This window comes from Prinia subflava, chromosome 9 (assembly GCF_021018805.1).
Source record: "Prinia subflava isolate CZ2003 ecotype Zambia chromosome 9, Cam_Psub_1.2, whole genome shotgun sequence".
NCBI classification, from domain to species: Eukaryota; Metazoa; Chordata; class Aves; order Passeriformes; family Cisticolidae; genus Prinia; species Prinia subflava.
This window is the reverse complement of record NC_086255.1, coordinates 28,151,303-28,170,618: the sequence shown is the minus strand read 5'-3', so window position 1 is coordinate 28,170,618 and position 19,316 is coordinate 28,151,303. Positions and strand designations below refer to the sequence as shown.

Below are 19,316 nucleotides of genomic sequence, written 5' to 3'. Positions count from 1 at the left end.
TCTTTAACCATGCTAAAATACCTTCCCTTACCTAACATTCTTACCAGCTCACCATTTTCAAAGTAGCTGTCAACAGCATAACAGATCCCAACCATGCATATTGCAATTTTTTCTACAAGTTACCCAGTTTTTACATCTTCTGACACCCTCAAAAATTTTTCAGCAACTCCAAATAAATCCAAACCTTCCTTCTGCTCAAGTATCTGTGCTGCAAAGGAAGCTGCCTCTTCAAGGATGAAATGGAGCTCCAACAGTGTCCAGAGTTGCCTGCAATCAAATACTCCTTGGCTTATTTACAGTACGAGCACAGGTTTCTGCATACCCCTGCCCATCACAGCTGCACTGACCTGCTTACAACAGTACTCATAAAACTTGTGTAACCGTGCTTTCTAGGACTTAGCAAAAACAAGACTCCTCCAGCAGCTGTTAGATTGGAGTGGGATTCAAAGGCGAAGAGAGATGTCTCACTTTTAATCTTTACAGGGCTTGGAGACCACCTATTTTCTCTTCTGTGTTGGCAACATTTCTTAAATGTAACTTTTTGTGCAGACTGAAAGTCACCGGTTTTGTTCCACTGATTGGTGGCAGAGAGAGACATGCCCAGTTTGTTCAGGGAGCAATCCTGTTGATGCTGTGCCATGGCAGCTGCTGGGAACACTGCTTGCACCATAAGGAGAGCGGCCAACAAGCTCTAATGCTCCATCACGTCCTTCTCTGTCCCACACCGGCTTTATACTCTGCTGACTAAAGCTGTTGGAAGCTGTATGCCCAAAGAAACGGTCCACAAAGGAAACTGCCTTGCTTCAGACCTTCCTAGCTCACTCCAGGTCAGACGGCAGAAACACTGTGCAATCTGCAAGCCCACTTGCCTGGAAATTTCCACAGAATTTATGTCAATGCTCAATAAATTGGTGTCAGCACCACACCCTTCAGTTGTCCTCAGCCGAACAGTTTTTGTTGATCTATTTCCTTCAGACTTGTTCCCACACCTGCACTCTCAGGAGGGATTCACACAAACAGCTCTCAGTTTAGCAGGGTCATTGAGCCAGGAACAGGCACTGGAGAGCGGTGTCTGTGAAACAGAGACCACGCTAGGCGGGGATAGCGAGATGCCCGAGCACTGAGCGAGGTAGGGCAGTACGAAGCTGTAGCAGCAGCTGTGGGGCAGGCAGACAGGACTGGCTGTGTCTGAGCACATCACCTCCGTGTGACAGCTGTGCCTCTCGCCAGCCTGACTGGCCACACCCCGGCAGCCTGCAGAAAGAACTCCCTTCCCTTATTTACCCTGGAAGTGACGGTACAATGGCCACCATGAAAAAACACACAACTCTCTGCTAACCTGACCAAAACAGTCATTCAAATGAGAAGACCAGTGAGAAGACCAGTGAGAAGACCAGTGAGAAGACCAGTGAGAAGACCAGTGAGAAGACCAGTGAGAAGACCAGTGAGAAGACCAGTGAGAAGACCAGTGAGAAGACCAGTGAGAAGACCAGTGAGAAGACCAGTGAGAAGACCAGTGAGAAGACCAGTGAGAAGACCAGTGAGAAGACCAGTGAGAAGACCAGTGAGAAGACCAGTGAGAAGACCAGTGAGAAGACCAGTGAGAAGACCAGTGAGAAGACCAGTGAGAAGACCAGTGAGAAGACCAGTGAGAAGACCAGTGAGAAGACCAGTGAGAAGACCAGTGAGAAGACCAGTGAGAAGACCAGTGAGAAGACCAGTGAGAAGACCAGTGAGAAGACCAGTGAGAAGACCAGTGAGAAGACCAGTGAGAAGACCAGTGAGAAGACCAGTGAGAAGACCAGTGAGAAGACCAGTGAGAAGACCAAATCACAACCATTTCGTGAACCAAACCCCTAAAACTTGCTAAGACCTGAACCTGTGATAATTTAACTGCTCTTAGATTAAGGAAAGGCACTCCAAAAAAGCATTCTCACTTAAAAGCCAGATAAAGACACTGTATGTGATACAAAGAGAACAGTAAAACACATGAAGCATTAACATGTGAAAGAAACATGTTGCCGTTATGTCAAATACTGCTTTTTATATTTTATTAACAAGCAAGCATCCCTGGAACTGAGTTTATATAAAAATACTTCACAAACCAATCAGAATACAAGGGAGTTATATAAATTTATTTTATGCAACACTGATTAGTTTTGAAAATTTCCATTTTTAATGTTTAAATTTCAACTTTCATTTTTTTTAAAAAAAATCACTAAAAGGACACAACCCACAAAAATACAATCTGTATCTGCTCTATATTTACAGATAACTGGTCACTGTTAAGGCACAGATTTAAAACTAACATTTTATGTAGCAAGTCAAATATTTGTGCATAATGTAACACTAACAATACGATACACTGTACTGTTATTTTCCCTTTGTGGAGTCAAAGTAAGTGAGAATTTTCTTTATTTCCAGTGTGGGGTGTTTTTTTTGGTTTTTTTTTTTTTTTTAATGTGAAGCCCTACTGAAAAATAATGTTGTTCATGGGAAGTTCTTCACTTTGGTGTAGATGAAATAAGCACTGCTCAGCAAAAGACCACATCCACTTAATACTGTAAGAAAATCAGTTTCTGAGTATAGTACCGTCTGGATGCATGGCACGTACCCACAAAAGGCTAAAAATCTGAGTGCAAAGCTTTTGGATGCTTTCAAGTTTAGGCAAAACAAGCAAGAATGGGTTGCAGAAAATTCTGTACAAAGTGTTGCTGAATATTTAGCTCACTAAAAATATTTTATAAAATAATGAGTCTGAATACAATTTGATTTGCAAGCACAAGGCTTGCAAATGCAAACCTTTAAACAACACCTTACCTGTAAGCACATACATAGTCCATGTGACTGGAACTATCTGCATGCTTAGAAGTAAGCACAAGTGAAAATAGCTTTAGAATGAGAAGCTGTGGCTTCCAAGAGGGTTTCCATGAAGTTTTACTTGCCTGTGCAGCACATCTCTCCTAGACACGTGGCACTGAGCACAGGAACTTGCTGTGGACAGTGGTGAGGACCAGATCCAGCTTTAGCCAGTCACATCCGCAGTACCATTGTAAAACCAGACGAAGCTGCTACTTGATCTGCGGGGGAAGTCACCCAGTTATACACCATTAAGTAGATATGGCTGAAGTGAGCACTGAGCAGCAATTTTTAGCTAACCACAAGACTTTATATTATTGCTTGATCATCTATGCCCTCAAGTAATAGTCTCTTTAAATTCCCTTTGTGTATGCAATTTTCTCCATACATCATCTTGCATTCTCACCTTAAAAAACCAGAATTACCCATGGAAAGTGTCAAAACTCTCTCACCCATTTTTGCATAAACCCCAACTACTGTAAAAGCTATTCTAATGCCTTCTGCTAGAGCACTTGACAGTGGTTTATGTCCATCTCAAAAGGCTTGAACACTGAACATAAATCATACATTACAGTAGAGGTAAGGTAATTCACAATATTTCTCATGGGAATGCTTTTCAATTAATGCTTGGAAACTACACATTGCATTGCAAAAAGAGGCACTTTACGGATTCCTTCATTACATTGAAACCCTTCATAAACCCATAACACAACATCTGCAAAGACAGAGGAATAACATTGCCAAATCTTTCGGACTTTCACAGTATAAGAAGGCAAAATTTAGCTCTAGCCACTTATAACATGGACTCGTTCTGTTGAACTTAACTTGTTTCAGAAATAGTTCATCTCCAGAATTTCAAACACTTCTGCAGCTGGCAATCACAAATATAGATTGAACAAAACAGATGCTATTACATCTATTTTATGTAGGTCACTTCATTGCTGCATGCATAGTCATGTAAGTCGTATGTGTAATTTATTAAATGGCAACAGTGCTGTCTTGTCAAATTAGATTAGTTGTCTGTTTAATCAAACTGACAGCCCAGAGCTCTAGTTTGATGAATGCCTTTCGGTCTCTACCATAAATCTGCAGTAGATCAGTTTAATCTGATACGTATTGTAGGTGTACAGAATCTAAAAATAAAAGTCTGATATAAATAAGTGTCCTTTAGTGGCAGGGTACTAAAAATAGCCCTTTGCTTTGAGACAACCATTAAAAACAGTTTTAGCATAAAGGCAGCAGTTAAATATGTTGACTGCAAAGGGTTAATATTGCAAGGTCCATTTTGGTCTTTCATTGCATTTGTTACAGTGAGTATTATTGCAGGCAGCATTAGACTGCTTCATAAGAGCATAATAGGACTGGTCCACTACCAAGTGACTTGATTTTGGAACAATCTCTTCAGATAACTACCTGGGGGACAGAGAGAGGAAAAAAACAAAAATCTGCATAAGAACCAGTTTCTAGTACCATTATAGTGAGATGTGATTTAATGTAGGAACACCTGAAAAAATTTGATTAGTGCCAATATAAAAAATTGATATGGAAATGAAAGAAATAAATTTCCACAGGACAAGAAATCAGAACATGTAAAGTGCAGAAAGACCTCAATAATTATTTTAAGCAGTACCAGAAAATCCATCTTGATAAAGCCAAATCTATGCTCTCTGGCATCCAGCTCTTCATTCTTCCTTCATTCAACAAAGTACAAAATTCAGTGCATACATTATAGTTATAGGTAATAAAATACTAAACAAAGAACCCTATATTATTATTATTGCAAATTCTGTCCGATCTACACGAGTAAAACGTAACCCACATTTGGTGTTTCAAAAGACAACTGACAAAACGTGTTCTCTCTGATTTTTTGGCACAGTACTGTGCAGACGAAACGCTTTGGTCCTTGACACCCAAACTCCCAAAGTGCAGAGGGTGGTGTGCAGTGAAGGCTGTCCACAGGATTGCCATGTCCATCTTCCAGCGGATTCTGAGCCCGCCTGCTGCTACCAGCGCCCGCTGACACTGGCAATGTCCGAGTGGTACTGGCGCGGCAGCCTCCCGCTGGCTCCCCCTTCCAGGAATGAGGCGCGCATGTTCGACGGGTCAAAGAGCTTCCTGCGGTTTTTGTTCAGCTCTGGGGAGGGCAACCACACACACAAACCTCCCATCAGAAACATGTTTTAGTGTTTTGATCCAAACCAAACGCAAAACTGCTGTTTTGATGTATTTTACACAGACATGGTATGCACTGGAAATGTCTGAGGTACTCCTTCAATTAACAAACAGTCCAACAGGATAGTAAGAGCATCAGGTTAAGACTCAGAGGCTCCTTGGGATGCAGGCATCTACCTGGGACAACTCCTATTTGGCACTGATAACAGTGTGCCGTAGATAATTTTTTGCAATATTGATTTAGATCAAATTGACATAACCAAAACTTATCAAAGTTATTTCTTATCAAAGTTATTACTTATCAAAGTATTTTCTGTTAAAATATTCAGACTGCAATCTTCCTGGAGGCACAACCATGCAGTGTAGACTAAGACTGACAGAAAAGCTTGTACCAACATGATTAATTTCTCAATGCACAATTCTTTATTTTAAACATAAAACTGAAGCAGTATTTTAACAAGGACTTTCAGAAAAAAGCAGATGCTCACCTCTCATTTAAACGTTCACACTAACCTTGTATTAGTAATAGATCGTGTGAAATATTTTTCTTTTCCCTGCTTCCTTGTTCTTGTAAACAAACTCTGTGCTAGATACACATCATTGAGAGATTACCTAGACTTTCAAGACTGCTACTGAACTAAGTATGTTTGGAAAACAAAAAAACCCACAAAGCCCCCCAAAAGTAGGGCCATTTTTCCCAGTAGGATGACTGCTCTGCTAATCAATAAAATGGAAGACACGGAAACAAAGGTTGAAAATGCCAGTTGTGACTGGTATGTAGTGCTGTTCAGACCCTGAAGTGCCTGTAACCCCAGAAAATCCTGGACCCACAATTTTGGGGCAATTTCTCAGTCTGGTGTGAGATGAAGTTTCTCTCAAGCTGCAGCTTTACAGGACTATCACAAGTGAGCTGCTGTTAGGTAATGGGAAGCTCCACAAAGCCTGGGTTTAAGCACCTCTGCTGAGGGGTAAGCTAATATTACCTTTGCAGACTCTAGTCTTACTTTTCAGTCTTTCCAAGGCTTTCTTTCCTTTGTTGGCAATAAACACACAATTTGAGTGAGAAGAATACAAACAATGCTTAAAACCAATAAATGTGTTTTTTTACCTGAGATTGCAAGCAGCATTTTTCTTCTGGCACCAAAAGTGGTAATTCCCAACTCTTTCAAATCTTGATCAGTAAGAGTGAGGAATGTCTGCAGATCAATCTAGAGTGAAAAACAAATAGGAAAACTATGCAAAACAAGTCTTTCCACAAAAGTATTAAGTAAAAAATGTGGTTTAGAACAGCTTCATTTTTTTTCCCTGCTTCATTTTACAGTTACTTTGCCAAACTATTCTTCACATGTAAACAGCAATCATAGCTTTGCTTCTTCACATAGTTGTTCAATTTGCTACATTTCTGACAGAAAAGGAAAAATTAAGTTGTCAGTTCTAGAAAAGCAGAGAAAATCAATTAGTCTTATTTATGAGTGTTGAGATATTTATCACAATTGCAAGATGTATGATCCACCTTTGAAAGCACAGCTCATGAAAATCCTGTCCCAATGTGAGTCCTAAGTGACTTTTGGTGAAGAGACAGCACAACTACTTCTGGAAAACCTCCTACCAACACGAAGGTGCCTCTCGAAGGAACACCAACCTCTTGCTGCTGGAACACGTCTGTGTATTTGCCCAAGCCGAGCTTGCTGAAGAGCTCAGGCAGGTCAGATCCCTTGAACAAACTGTTGAGGCTACAGCCATTGCTTCCTGTCAGCGAGGAGATGCAGTCCATGTAGTTACTGCTGCTGAGATAGTGTTCAGCTGGGAGGGAACAAGTGCACTGTCAGACACCACAGAGGGCATGGTCTTCCACCAACATTATATTCAGCTAGATCATTACATTTACAAAGTATTTAAAATCTTGGTTTTTCAGAAAAAAAGCCTCCCAGTTGTCTGAGAGAATGAACAAAATAAAGCAATTTTTTTGTTAATTAAGTTCCAGTGTTTGTTTTCTACAGACCTACTTTTGTCCAGCCAACTCACTGCTGTTTCTTTTATCCTCTATCCACACATTTTATTCTCTGGGAAAGCTACAGCTGCCATAGAATGTTTTCTTTCACTGCCAATGTATTTGTATTTCTAATTTTCTTCTAACACACATGTAAATACATTTTAATCCTTAATTATTTTAATTAACCTAGAACTTCCATTTTTGTCTGGTTAGGTTGAAAATATCAATAGACTGATTTCAAATAGACTTGTCATCTTTTTAGTTCTTCAAGTAGTAGGAATATAATGTGAAACCATTTACAGCTCAACTAATGTGCTTTTTAAAATCATGAATCTTTTCTCTAATTGGAGCTATCCTTTCTTACTAGGTCCAAATTTCATTATCTGTGTACGTTGAATTTGGGATTTAGGTTTATTGACTTTTAAAAGAAAAAGCAACAACAAACAGTATGAACAGCCACAGTCCTTATTTCCTCATAAAGCAGATAGGTAATATGGACTTTGCATTCTCTACTCCACTTTTCACTCTTTCAGAAAGGCATCTATTAACTTATAGAGTTCAAGTCAAGTAAAATTTCAATTTTTCAACTGCAAACAATGTTTAAAAAGTAATTATGCAACATACAGCCTGTATCCACAGCAAGCAGTACTTAAACTCATGCTAGGCCGTGCCAAACACATGGATAAGCTGCTTTTCATAGAACTGCCTGGGTTGGAAGGGACCTGCAAGATCTCATCCCAACCCCTGCCATGTGCTGGGACACCTTCCACTATCCCAGGATGATCCAAGCCCCGTCCAGCCTGGCCTTGGACACTTCCAAGACCCACAGGCAGCCACAGCTTCTCTGGGCACCCTGTGCCAGGGCCTCAGCATCCTCACAGGGAAGATTTTTTCATAGTATCTGACCTAAACCTACTCTCTTTGTAGCCACTGCCCCTTGTCCTTTCACTACATGTTCTTGTAAATTTTAGATCCTTGAGGAAACTCATGCTTTAAATTCCAGTTTCAGCACAGATTATGACTTCATCAGTGAGTAAATACCCAATAAAGCCCTGGCTGCTGTTGCATCAGCAACAGAGCAGAATAAGAGTAGTCTAGAAATAAGACTTTTTACAGGTCTGATTTCAGTACACCTTAAAAAACTCACTCCATGACAGCAAAGTGCTTTCAGCAAGGATGTCTGGCATTTAACAATTATCCTTAAAAGGTTTCCTTTAGGACCATTATTTGTATTATCATGTTACACAAGCTTACATTTCTCAATCTGTAAAAAAAGTAATTACTTTACAAGATGTAAGTAACTTAAATCCCTAGTGAAGTCAGGATACATTCATATCAAAATAAATACTGGTATCAATATGATTATTTTCTTTTAATCAGATAACAAGAGTTTATGAACCTGATTTGTTTTGTTTCCGTTTGGGGCTGCCAATTGAGGAGACAAAGTCGTGAGCAGTGGGCCCGAGCCCGTTCCGGTCTCTCCAGTTATCAGATTCACTGCCACTGCCCAGGTGCTCCCGACTGCTGGACCGGGACAGGGACATGGACGAACCCTGCAAACCACAGAAAGGAAATCTGGGCTGAAAACAGAGCTTCCATTGTGACTCAGATGTTTTCTTTGAAGCAGCTGACTTAACAAGCAGCTTTCAATGCTCGCAAACATTCTTTTGGCAGTTGATAAATAGTCAAATAACTGCAAACCGGACACGAAAACAGCAGGTGTGCTTAAAACATATGCAGCTTACAGTTTTTTAAGCAGGAGTTATTTAAAGACCATGATTCAAAATAAATTGCTCAGTTTTCCCAAGTTTGTTTCCAAAACATTCCACGGTATCAAATTCCCACACAAATTCTAGACAAAGCAGTCTACTGACTACATCCCTTCACAGGGAAGAGAACATAACAGAACATTTATCTGAAGATAAGTGGATCAAGTACACACTACTTGATAACAGTCGTGCACACAATACTACTACAACAATTCTGCAATGCCTTGTGAATTTGTAATTGTTTTGTCTGGGGTCTTTTAGAATAGATTTTCATACACCTGTGAAATACTTATTATTGACTCTCCTCACTGTGGGTCAGAATGTAGCAATAGAAGGCACCAGTGTTCCATGGGAACATAACCAAAAGAAATTGACCTTACAGCTATCACATACTTACACGAGCTAAAAACTGAGGAAATTAACAATTTAATTCTATGAACTTGTACCAAATTGCAGTTGAAAAGCATCACTTAGGAGGCAATCTTTTACACTGTTTAGTAAAACTGACACACCTGAAGAAACACTGTTCTTGGTTAGGATCACAGACCTATTTAGAGATTTTAGACATCAAGGCGTGGGGGAAAACCCCACTCCAATTCAACCAACATAGAAAAGTGTGCAAAAAAATTGCAGGTATTGGTTGCAGCTTTTTCTTTCCCCTAGTTACTATTGCATTACATGTAGCCAAGCCTACTACATGTAGCTGAATGGCTCAGAAAGTTGATATGCCAAGTGGAGAACAGCAAGGCACAACTTTATCCTGGCTGAATATTTATTTTGCATTAACAGAAGGTATATCCTAGAGAACTACAAAGCCTCCTTCTTAAGAAACATACCATTCACATTTTATATAAGCAGGACAGAAAGAGGTGTCTCTGTGGAAGCTGGGAAGGATTGCAGCAAGGAAGCACTCTGAAAAGCAACTTCAGCATGACTTTGAGAACAAGGGAACAAATTCCCTGCAAGATTCTCATGCTGGGACTCTGAAGAGAATTGCTGGACTCTGCCTTCTGCCTGGGAAAACTCTGAGCCCAGTGAATGGTGCAAGTGGAGCCAGCTGTTCCAGCTCTGCCCACAGGAGCCTTCTGCTGCTCTCCTCCACCATGCAGTGATACACATGACATCGTTTATCTGTCCTATATACACTGTTCTCACTGGGTTATAAATTCCCTATTGCTTGTTTGCAACTACTGTGATGTTTGTTCCTGTAAGTTGTTTGAAGCTGCTTTAAACAAATATATGTTAAGAAGCAAACATCTGCACTCTATGACTTATCTAGAAACAGATATAACTTTGTGTGCTGGGCTGAATGTATTCCATATGCCTTAATATTTATATAAGAAATATTTTCCACCGTAAAAAAATATTTAGAACAGTTATCAGCAAGACTTCGTTTTCACAGAAGTTAGACATTTCTCAAGACAAACAACTGTATCATTCCCTAGAAGTAAACCTCCATTCCAATATCCTTTAGTATACCTCATATGTGGTTGTCATGGAAGGCTTGTACGACACATGATTCGCTCTTCTTAGCTCCTTGATAGTTTCTGCAGGCATTGATTTAGAGAACCCCAAACCACTCCATGTATTTGTTGGAGTTCTCACTTCTGTTACAACTGGCTTCTTTAACATAGCTGAAAATACAGAGACAGTCAGTAAATCTCAGCGCTAGGAAAGGTACTGAGAGGATAACACTGATGTTTGCTAACAGCCTGAGCCCAGCAAACAGCAAACCCTAAACACCTCCACTGGCTACACAGCTTGAATCCTCCCCTTCCTTAAAGCAATCTGCCCTGCCAGAAGACAGTTAAATCCCACAGGCCTGCATGGAAGCCAAAGGAATCATATCTGTTTCAGAGAGCACCTTCTGTTTTGCTTTTGGTAATTTGGTTTATTTTATAACAGGGTCAAAGATATGGTTATGTCCCTTACCAATTCTACATCTTAATTTATCCCTAAAATATGAGATCATTTAGCTGATATGACAAACACCTTAAATTTTAATTTGCATTCAAATAAAGTGAGGTGTTAGAGCAGTGAGCTCTCTGAAAGCCATATCAATTATTTGCACATGGATGTAGTTACACATCCCATCTGCAAGGTGCTTATACTGTGTTTTATACTATGTTGGTAATAGGAAACTTTTTGGAACATAAAGCTAATATACAAATGTTTCACTACCACTTTCAGATTTTATTTAAAATTGGATTATAAAACTGAAACTTCAGGAAATTATTTCATCCACATGTTAACAAACTTTTCAGAAGTCACTGTCCATCCACATACCTTTGGTTGCTAGTAGTTTCTTCTGTTCATAGTCAAATGCCTAAAAATTAAACAAGGAGAAGATAATTTAATTGCCATTCTAATGAAATGTCACTCCAGTACTCATCTCTGTGAAAACAAAGGTTTTAAAAGTGGCCAGTGAATCTATCTAGGAGAAACCTGAATTACTGCACAATAATTTCATGGTAGCCCAGTTGGAGTCTTAATTACTTAAAGTGTTCACTCAAAGAAAGAAAGATTTTAAATAACTGATTTCTATATGAGTGAGGCTGCAGCAGTATTTACAAACTGTTTAGGAAGAATTTTTTTTTCAAAAATTTTTAATAAGATATCTTTCAAGCATCATTTCTCTTCCTTAACTATCTGTTCTTAGCATTTAAAACATTCCTCAACAGTACAGAAAAGTTAATATATCTTTGCAAAACTAGGCACCAGTTATTTTCAATAATCTTTCAGGTTCCCCTCCAGGTGTTCATATTGTGAAAGAAAGGGAACTTAAGTTTGGAGACAATGTAAAGAACTTTTGCTTGTATTCTACCTATGTCAATGGAAAATATGAAGTTTAAACATTCCTGATTGAACAAGCTACACCTTGCTGAATTACAAATTAGGAAATCTAAACACAAAACGACAAAAATGCTCTATTAGCCTGAAGTATTGCATTCTCTACTGAAAATAAAAAGAGGAATAGCTGAGGAAAAGGGCTGTAAAACACTAGCCTTCCTCTTGTTCCATGATTCTATACAGTCCAGTTATGCTCACACTTCAACAGATCCTTCCTGACAAACAGTCAAAGGGGTCTCCTCCCTCTTTTGGGAGATTTGCAGTAACATGGCAATGGTTTATATTTTTAGGCAGTAATTACCCAAGCTGTCGTTGCATATGAAAAGTTATAACACGTATTTTGTATCTGTAATTGTCTCCAAATGACAACGTAAGATTTCTAACAGGCAAATGATGCTTGTGGAGGCAAATACAGCCACACAATTTTCTGTACCTAAATTTTTCTCACTCAACAGAAGCATGAGAGCTTTTCTGTTTCCAATACTTTTCACTGACCACCCGCTCAGCCCAAAGAGCTGATGCCTTGGCTGTGCATGCTTTTACTGAACAGATAGCGACAATTCAGTCTCCAGCCACCTCCGCATTGTGTGCTGCCTTCGCTCTGCAGTTAGCGAGGTTTACACCCACCTGCATATTGACGAAGGAGGGCTGCGGCGCCAGGCGCGCCCTCTCCGAGCTGTGCTGGGCGGCCGCCGCTCGCTCTGCCGCCCGCTCGCTGCCCGGGGCCTTCTTGTCGGCCACGGGGCTCTCCGGGGCGCCCAGCTCGGCCTCGGCCAGCAGCCTGTCCGCCGTGCTGCGGGGACAAAGCTCTGTCAGCTGGGGCTGGCTGCGGCTGCCCCTGCGCTGCCCGGGGCAGCTCTGCAGAGCTTCACCTGGGCAGCCGGGCAGCCAAGCCCAACACACGTCTGTACGCAAAGATCTCAGCTTTTAGCAACATTTCCAAATGTTTCAGCTCTCCCTGACCTTTGTCAGTGAAGGAAAGCAAGTGTTTCCCCTTCCTGTATTACCAAATAAGAGGTATAGCTTATAGATTCAGTTTTGAGCTGTGAAATCTGGAATTATGGCATGCAATCCTACTCAGTGTGATTTCCTGTCTAGCCTTTCTCAGGCCAGCAGTTCTAACAGGTTCATAGTTCTAAGATAAAAAGAGATGGCATAATAGGGACTAACAAAGTTGACATCGGTCCTCCTTGCTTTCACAGCTTCAATAACAGCAGTCCTACATGTCTACATTACCTCTTGGTGCCACTTTTTTTTCTGAACTCAGCCACATTTTAGGCCAATTCTAAAACAGTATAAACTCTTACTTCAAAAAGTGATCATATTTTAGAAGCTGTAAACTACTTCCCCCAAGGAAACCGTGAGTACTATGTCCTCAACAAAAAGAACAAAAACCAAATTTGGTTAGCAGGATTCCTTGTATCTTTAAACTGTGAAAGCAGAATTAATGAAATACATATCATAGTGTAAACAATGAAGAAAATCCGTCTCTCAAGAGAGTGGTGATAAACAGTTCCCAAACAGTAAGAACATGAGTGCACTGGACAAAAACACTGCATTCAGAACAAAACCTGTGTTGCCAAGATGTATTATGACTCAAGCCTTTCCCACTGCCGGGTCATTACAGAGCCAACCCAACCAAAATCATCACTGACAAGTGCTTGAGAACATGCTGCTATGCCCTGAGCACTGCTTTCCTAAGAAGACGACAGCCTCAGGTACACACAAAAGGAAAAAGCTGTCAGAAATTATCCTCTAAGCAATAAATGAAGAAGGAAAGTGCAAAACTGTATACTTTAGAAACAGGTCATGAAAGTTCCTCTGACAAGGATCTCCATTCTTTTGTGGAAGAGGAAAGACATTTTTTAAACCCAAAGACAAATAAGATGGACAAAAAGCATTAAAAGTCTGCTGTTACCAGACAAACAGAGGGCTATATTAACACCTAACGTAATGGAAAATCAAGGCCAAATTAAATCAGTTCTTTGAGCATCTTATGACTGAATCACCCCTTCTGTGTACAAAAACATGTGAAGTAATTTCATGTCGTGAGAGTTCCACTGATCTGTGTTTATATACTCAGCTTACTGTAGGTGGGAGTTTTTGGTGCCTTGCAGCAGCTCCACCGTTTGTCTCTTGGCACAGGCCTGCTTGGAAGAGCTCAGCATCTGCTTCAGGTCACTGGTGTTGGCCGAGTGCGACGGACTCCGGGGCATGCCCACCTCCACAAAAGCATCATTGCAGCCTACCAGGCCAAGAAAGGGAGAGTTAAACACCCACCCTGCCGTGTTCTGGGGAGCTTTCTGAGGGAATGGTAACTGTGGGAAATACCCTCCTCCTCCTCCTTACAGGACTGCATTCAGGGAGAGCTATTTGGTCAAGGTTACGCAGTCAAGATGGGCGAGTTCATATGCACAAAAAAGGTGTCAGTATTCACATATATAGTAAGTCACACTAAGTATTTTCTTTCTTCAAATATTTATTTTAAGTGATATTAATTAATAGCAAACATGAAGACTGCCAATTCAAACTGACTGAGAATTCTGAAGAAATTTGAATTTATACGCAGTTTTAACAGACTTTTTGCCAGGTGCTCAGGTAACCTCTGCTGGAATAACAGTTCCCCCCACTTCATGTTCAAATATCTTTAGAACATGCTTTTAGAAATACTCATCACCTTAAATGGGCAATGTACCTTTTATTCAAATCAGCATTTCAAATGACCACAACCCCAAATAAGAGATGATCTCTTTGATCAGTTTTGACAAGGGAAACAAGGTCTTTACACATATTTTGCTCAAGTTGAAGTGGGGCTGGCTTTCTCCCCCTCCAAGAACGATGGGGACAGTTAAGGACTTTAGCTTCTAAAAGGCAGCACAACTGAAATGCTGTTGCAAAACACACAAAATTGTTTCCCACTGTCATCTAGGTTAGATCTACACAATTTTCTGCAAAAAACCTTCTCAGTGACATTATTTCCTTTTGCTAAAAAGCAAAAATAAAACACCATTTAAACAGGCAGAGTTTAGTTAAGGTGCTGTAAAAATTACTAAAATCCTCATGGGTTATCTTCCCTCTGATCCTAGGGAATAAGTAAAATGTTGCAAGTAGATCTTTGTTGATTTAAGGTGTTTCTATCAACAGTACAGCTCAGTTACTACAGGTTCTATTTACTTCCCTTGACAATGACTCTGGGACACCCAGAAATATTTTCCTTAAACATGGTTGCAACACCAATTCGGAGAGAATATTGTTACATTTTTGTATCGTGAACTGTACACAGAATGTACAAACACTACCAGACAAAGGAATGCAATGTCAAAGTCTCACCTTCTTCACTATTTGCCTTGGCAGCTACTTGTTCTGAGGCACCATGAGCACTTTTTTGCCTTACTCCATCACTGTGGTTTGTGCTCAACACATTTTCTCCCAGTGATGTGGCAGACAGTGCAGCATACTTGATATTTGAGGCCTGAAAAGATTGTCACAAATCACTGAAGTGATTTTTATGCTTAAGGAAATATTGAAACAATTTCCCCTTTCTATCTGTGCATGAAAAAGAGAAATTCCTTCCTGGTACAGCAGAACAATATGTCTGAATGCTTGATTTCTCAATCTTTAAGTAATATTCAAAACCACTGCTGTGTATTTTTAAACTTAGAAGCTTTATAAATCTATTAATATAGCAGGTTTTCTCTTTCAGCTTTTCTTAGTAGAGATCTAGTACAAGAAATCAGATTCCCCAGCACAGTATCACTTACCTTTACGTGACCATTTAAAGAAGGTGAACCTTTTTTGCTTTCTGATTGCATGCCATTAACATGGACTTCAACAGGAGTCAAGCCTGGTGGTGGAGATGGAGTGTTCTGACCATAATTAGGCACTCCAGACAGCAGAATACTAGTTAAGGTTGCTTGGGCAGTAGATGGTATCATTAGGTGTGGGATAGCAGAAAAACCTGTAACAAAACTTGGTTATGTTCTGATTAAGTGTTTCATTTAACTTCCTCAGGCATTACATTACTTTATCTAAACCTTTATATAGCTGTGATACATTACTAAGAAGTTTCCATTAGAATTGCCTGCCAAAACAATAATGCTTTATCTGGGTAGGTTAACTTTGTTTTCTACATAAAACAGATGAAAACACTGCCTGTGATAGCACATCATATATTAAGTTATAACCTTAAAGTTGCATATTTATTCATCCGTGCTAAGGTAAATGTAGGAATTGAGGTTCCAAAGAATTAATTTATCTCAACTTGTCAACTGCAATTCTATTGACTTGATGTTGCACAGATGATTTAAGTCACATTAAACTTTTACTGACCTGTGGTGTTTGTGTTAGCAAGAGATGTTGCCCACAACGTGGGACTGGGCGTGCCTGAACTTGGACTCTGCAAAGGGCTCACAGAGCTATTAAGGGCATTCAACAGAGAGTTTGGAGCAGTTGAGGTGTTGACTGACAGGGCTGTCGGACCTAAAAGGCCTGCAAAAAATTATGCAAGCGAATATTTAGTTTAGACTTACAGGAAAACATTTTTCACAAAAGTACCAGTTGAAAAGGAACAAACCAATGCCCTGCTCATTTGCACCAGCCTGTATTTCACAAACCAATTTTCACATTAAACCCGCTGTTCATTTGGTGTACATTACAAGCACATTAGGAATTCTTGTTCTTAAACTAGGTATCATATATCCAAGAAGAATTGGAGCATCTTTTATATCCTTCTTCTGGAACCTAACTCCTGTCATAACAGAGTCTGCACTGGCTGCTTCCCAGCCCCAGCATCCTCTTGTATCCCCCCTGTTGATTCTGATGGGGTTTGTTTCAAAGCAGCATCACAGAGACAAGGAAGCAGCTGTACTGCACCACCTCACCTTCATTTCACACAGTAGCTCCTGTGAATCAACCACTACTTGCATATCAACAACTATTCAATTTCTTTTTGCACCTTCAATACAGGCTTCAATACAATCATCCCCCAAATGCATTGATAGCTCCCAAAGCATTCCCAAAGCAGTTCAGCACTACACGTTGAGAAGGTAAAATCCCCAAACCCTCAAAGTGCAGCGTGACAAGAACAAGTCACAGAAGCATTAAAAAGCACAATCAAAATAGCACAAACACTTTCTCTTGGATAACCCCAGGGAAGCATGTGAGAACTACACACACTCCTGCATGGCAGGTCACAGGGGACAATGCTGGTTACATGAGGACCTGGTTTCTAGAACCCATGTCAAGATTTGTCACTAGATTCTTCTGGGACTACTTGGTTTTTCTAGCTGTATACATTTCTGATACAAAGGTATTTTCAGAGCTTGAAAATAAAATGGTAATTTCAGTCTGGACTGTGAGCTGCTTCTATAAAATCAGGATAAGGAGTTTACTCATTTTTGTCCTTAATTTCCAACTGCTAAGGCCTAAACTAGAAGCACATGGATCCCTCCCTCCCTCACAGTGAGATACCCACCTGAAATGTGGTGTTTACTATGTGACCTTTCCCAGTACTGTTGCCAGGCTCAAGTACCCACCCAAATTCAGGACAGACCTCACACAGCCAAGGAAGCTGTAAAACCCATGCCCTGTCTCACCTGCATTTCCCTCCCTTTCAGCTGAGTGGTTTGTGCACTTCCAGAGATTTTCCTACAGGGGTGAGTCCCACACCCGATTACAAAAGCCTTGGAGAAGTTTTATAACAACAAGCCCTTGAGAGGCCAAAGGCTGTTGCAATTCTCTGATGCTTTAACACAACTTCTTGTGCAAAACACACATCTGGTCTTTCTTTCTAGTACAAGTGAATTCAGTTTAAAACAGAACTATATTAATGAAAATATAAATATAATGAATGCATACCAAGCCCAGTGAGTCCTAGCCCTGCTGAGGACAAAATATCCAAACCAGGACAAGACAGCCCAACGGGGCATGAGACAGTGGAGGGATTTGAGACTATGGTGACTCCGCTGCTTTCGAGTCCCAAGAGACATTTCCGTGCCTCGTACATATTTAAGGCATTTCGTTCAACACTTTTTACAATCACAGACTGCAGGGAAAGAAAACAACAAAACCAGGAAAACCAGTGAGTAACATTTCTCCATAATGCAGATCTGCAGCACAGATAATTCTTCTTCATCCCCCTGTATGGCTACCACAACCACAGCAGTGTGAGAGAGAATGAGCTAACATCCATTAGCCACTATTTAAGTTCAGGGGTCTGAAGTTCAGGAGAGTAAGATGAGGGATTTTGTAACGATTTGCAATGAGAAAGATGGAAGACCTCTGTAAGAAAATGAATTACTATTGTACCTTGGTGCTACTTGGTAGACCAAATGTTAAGCACCTCAAGAGCTAGATAACTGAATTAATAATTAATATCTTATCTTCTCTTTCACCTGAGCTTTATACCTTGAAGTGGTCAAAACCCCAGTTGTTCATACTAAATGTACCTATTAAATTCAGGGCTGTCTGAGAATAAGTAATTAAGTTTTTGGAAAATTAACTTACAAAACCCCATTGCCTCTTGTACATCTTCTGCAAGACGTTTCTTTGTACTGATTTTATATATCCCTACACATGGAAGCTCACATACAGACACAATGAAATGATCATTTAAAATTTTAGAACTTTTGCCTGCTTTAGCATTTTATACAACACAGGTAACTGCAAGAATCCATATTGGCCTAAATATTTTACAATAAACACCTCCCACTGTCTTTAGCAATGTAAGCTATAAGAAACTTAATTTTCTTATTATTAAGCATTTAAGGAAAGTCAAATCACCTTAATGTAATTTAAACTGATATTTCAAGCAGAAAATATATATGGCTTTCACAAGTTTATGATCTGTTAAATTAGAGGGGAAGAGCACACAGCAACTCATGAGCTCTAAAACTTTGTCATGACAGCCTAAAAGGAAAATATTAGCTATGCACAAACCTTGCTTGGCTGTTTTGGCTTAGGCTTAATGCTTATGAAGACATCTAACTGCTCCATTAACTGTGTTATAAACTGTGGTTCTACTTCAATTTCTTCCTTCATATCAAACATGAGCACGAGGGGAAGGCAACCCTGAAAAGAAAGGCACAAAAATTCTTACCCCTTTAACTGGCCATTTTCCCATAAAAATAGTAGCAATAAACTGAACTATAGACATTGTAACATTTACACATCATGATGTAAAGAAATTTCTGTAAGTTCAGAAACAATAGCAAGGCTGAAATTTTAGGGAAAGCCATTGTGTGCAAGAATACAGATGTATCTTCCTGTCCCAGGGCTCTGAATAAAGAGTTTGATAGCACAAGGGTGAAATGATTTACTGAATATTTGACATTTCAATCAGCACAGTCTTGTCAGGAAATGATAGCAGGACACCCATACTAAGAGTCTCCCATTAAATTGTATGAAATAAGGAAACACACTTGTAAAAAACCTCTAATTCACAATTGCCTAAGTCTTAATTTTTACCTTTCTCTTCCCCGTTCCAGATCAGCTATGTAAATATTTCCTAGTGATATGGATAACATCTGTAACACATTTGAAATACTGAAGCTTTAGAGTAAAACCCCCCAAAACTGAATGGTCCAGTCCTCACACATTTTGTCCCTCCATATTCATATATATTAAAAATGTGTACATACATTAGTACTAAAATCATGGCTAAAGGCTCCTGTGAA

General features: G+C 39.9%; 1 protein-coding gene across 2 annotated transcripts in view; it reads right to left on the bottom strand.

The window, feature by feature from the left end:
* Nucleotides 1-2,114: 2,114 nt before the first annotated feature.
* The window catches only part of BICC1 (BicC family RNA binding protein 1), an 89,167-nt gene continuing 71,965 nt past the window's right edge, over nucleotides 2,115-19,316 (bottom strand). For both annotated transcript variants that reach the window (XM_063406056.1, XM_063406057.1), the window contains exons 9-21: nucleotides 18,580-18,711; nucleotides 17,500-17,686; nucleotides 15,973-16,131; nucleotides 15,405-15,601; nucleotides 14,974-15,115; nucleotides 13,732-13,888; nucleotides 12,271-12,436; nucleotides 11,080-11,119; nucleotides 10,273-10,427; nucleotides 8,424-8,577; nucleotides 6,674-6,834; nucleotides 6,140-6,239; nucleotides 2,115-4,993 (exon numbers count right to left, since the gene is read on the bottom strand). In XM_063406056.1, the coding sequence (XP_063262126.1) occupies nucleotides 4,863-4,993; nucleotides 6,140-6,239; nucleotides 6,674-6,834; nucleotides 8,424-8,577; nucleotides 10,273-10,427; nucleotides 11,080-11,119; nucleotides 12,271-12,436; nucleotides 13,732-13,888; nucleotides 14,974-15,115; nucleotides 15,405-15,601; nucleotides 15,973-16,131; nucleotides 17,500-17,686; nucleotides 18,580-18,711 (1,881 nt within the window). In that variant the 3' untranslated portion in view covers nucleotides 2,115-4,862. The remainder of the gene's footprint in view (nucleotides 4,994-6,139; nucleotides 6,240-6,673; nucleotides 6,835-8,423; nucleotides 8,578-10,272; nucleotides 10,428-11,079; nucleotides 11,120-12,270; nucleotides 12,437-13,731; nucleotides 13,889-14,973; nucleotides 15,116-15,404; nucleotides 15,602-15,972; nucleotides 16,132-17,499; nucleotides 17,687-18,579; nucleotides 18,712-19,316) is intronic.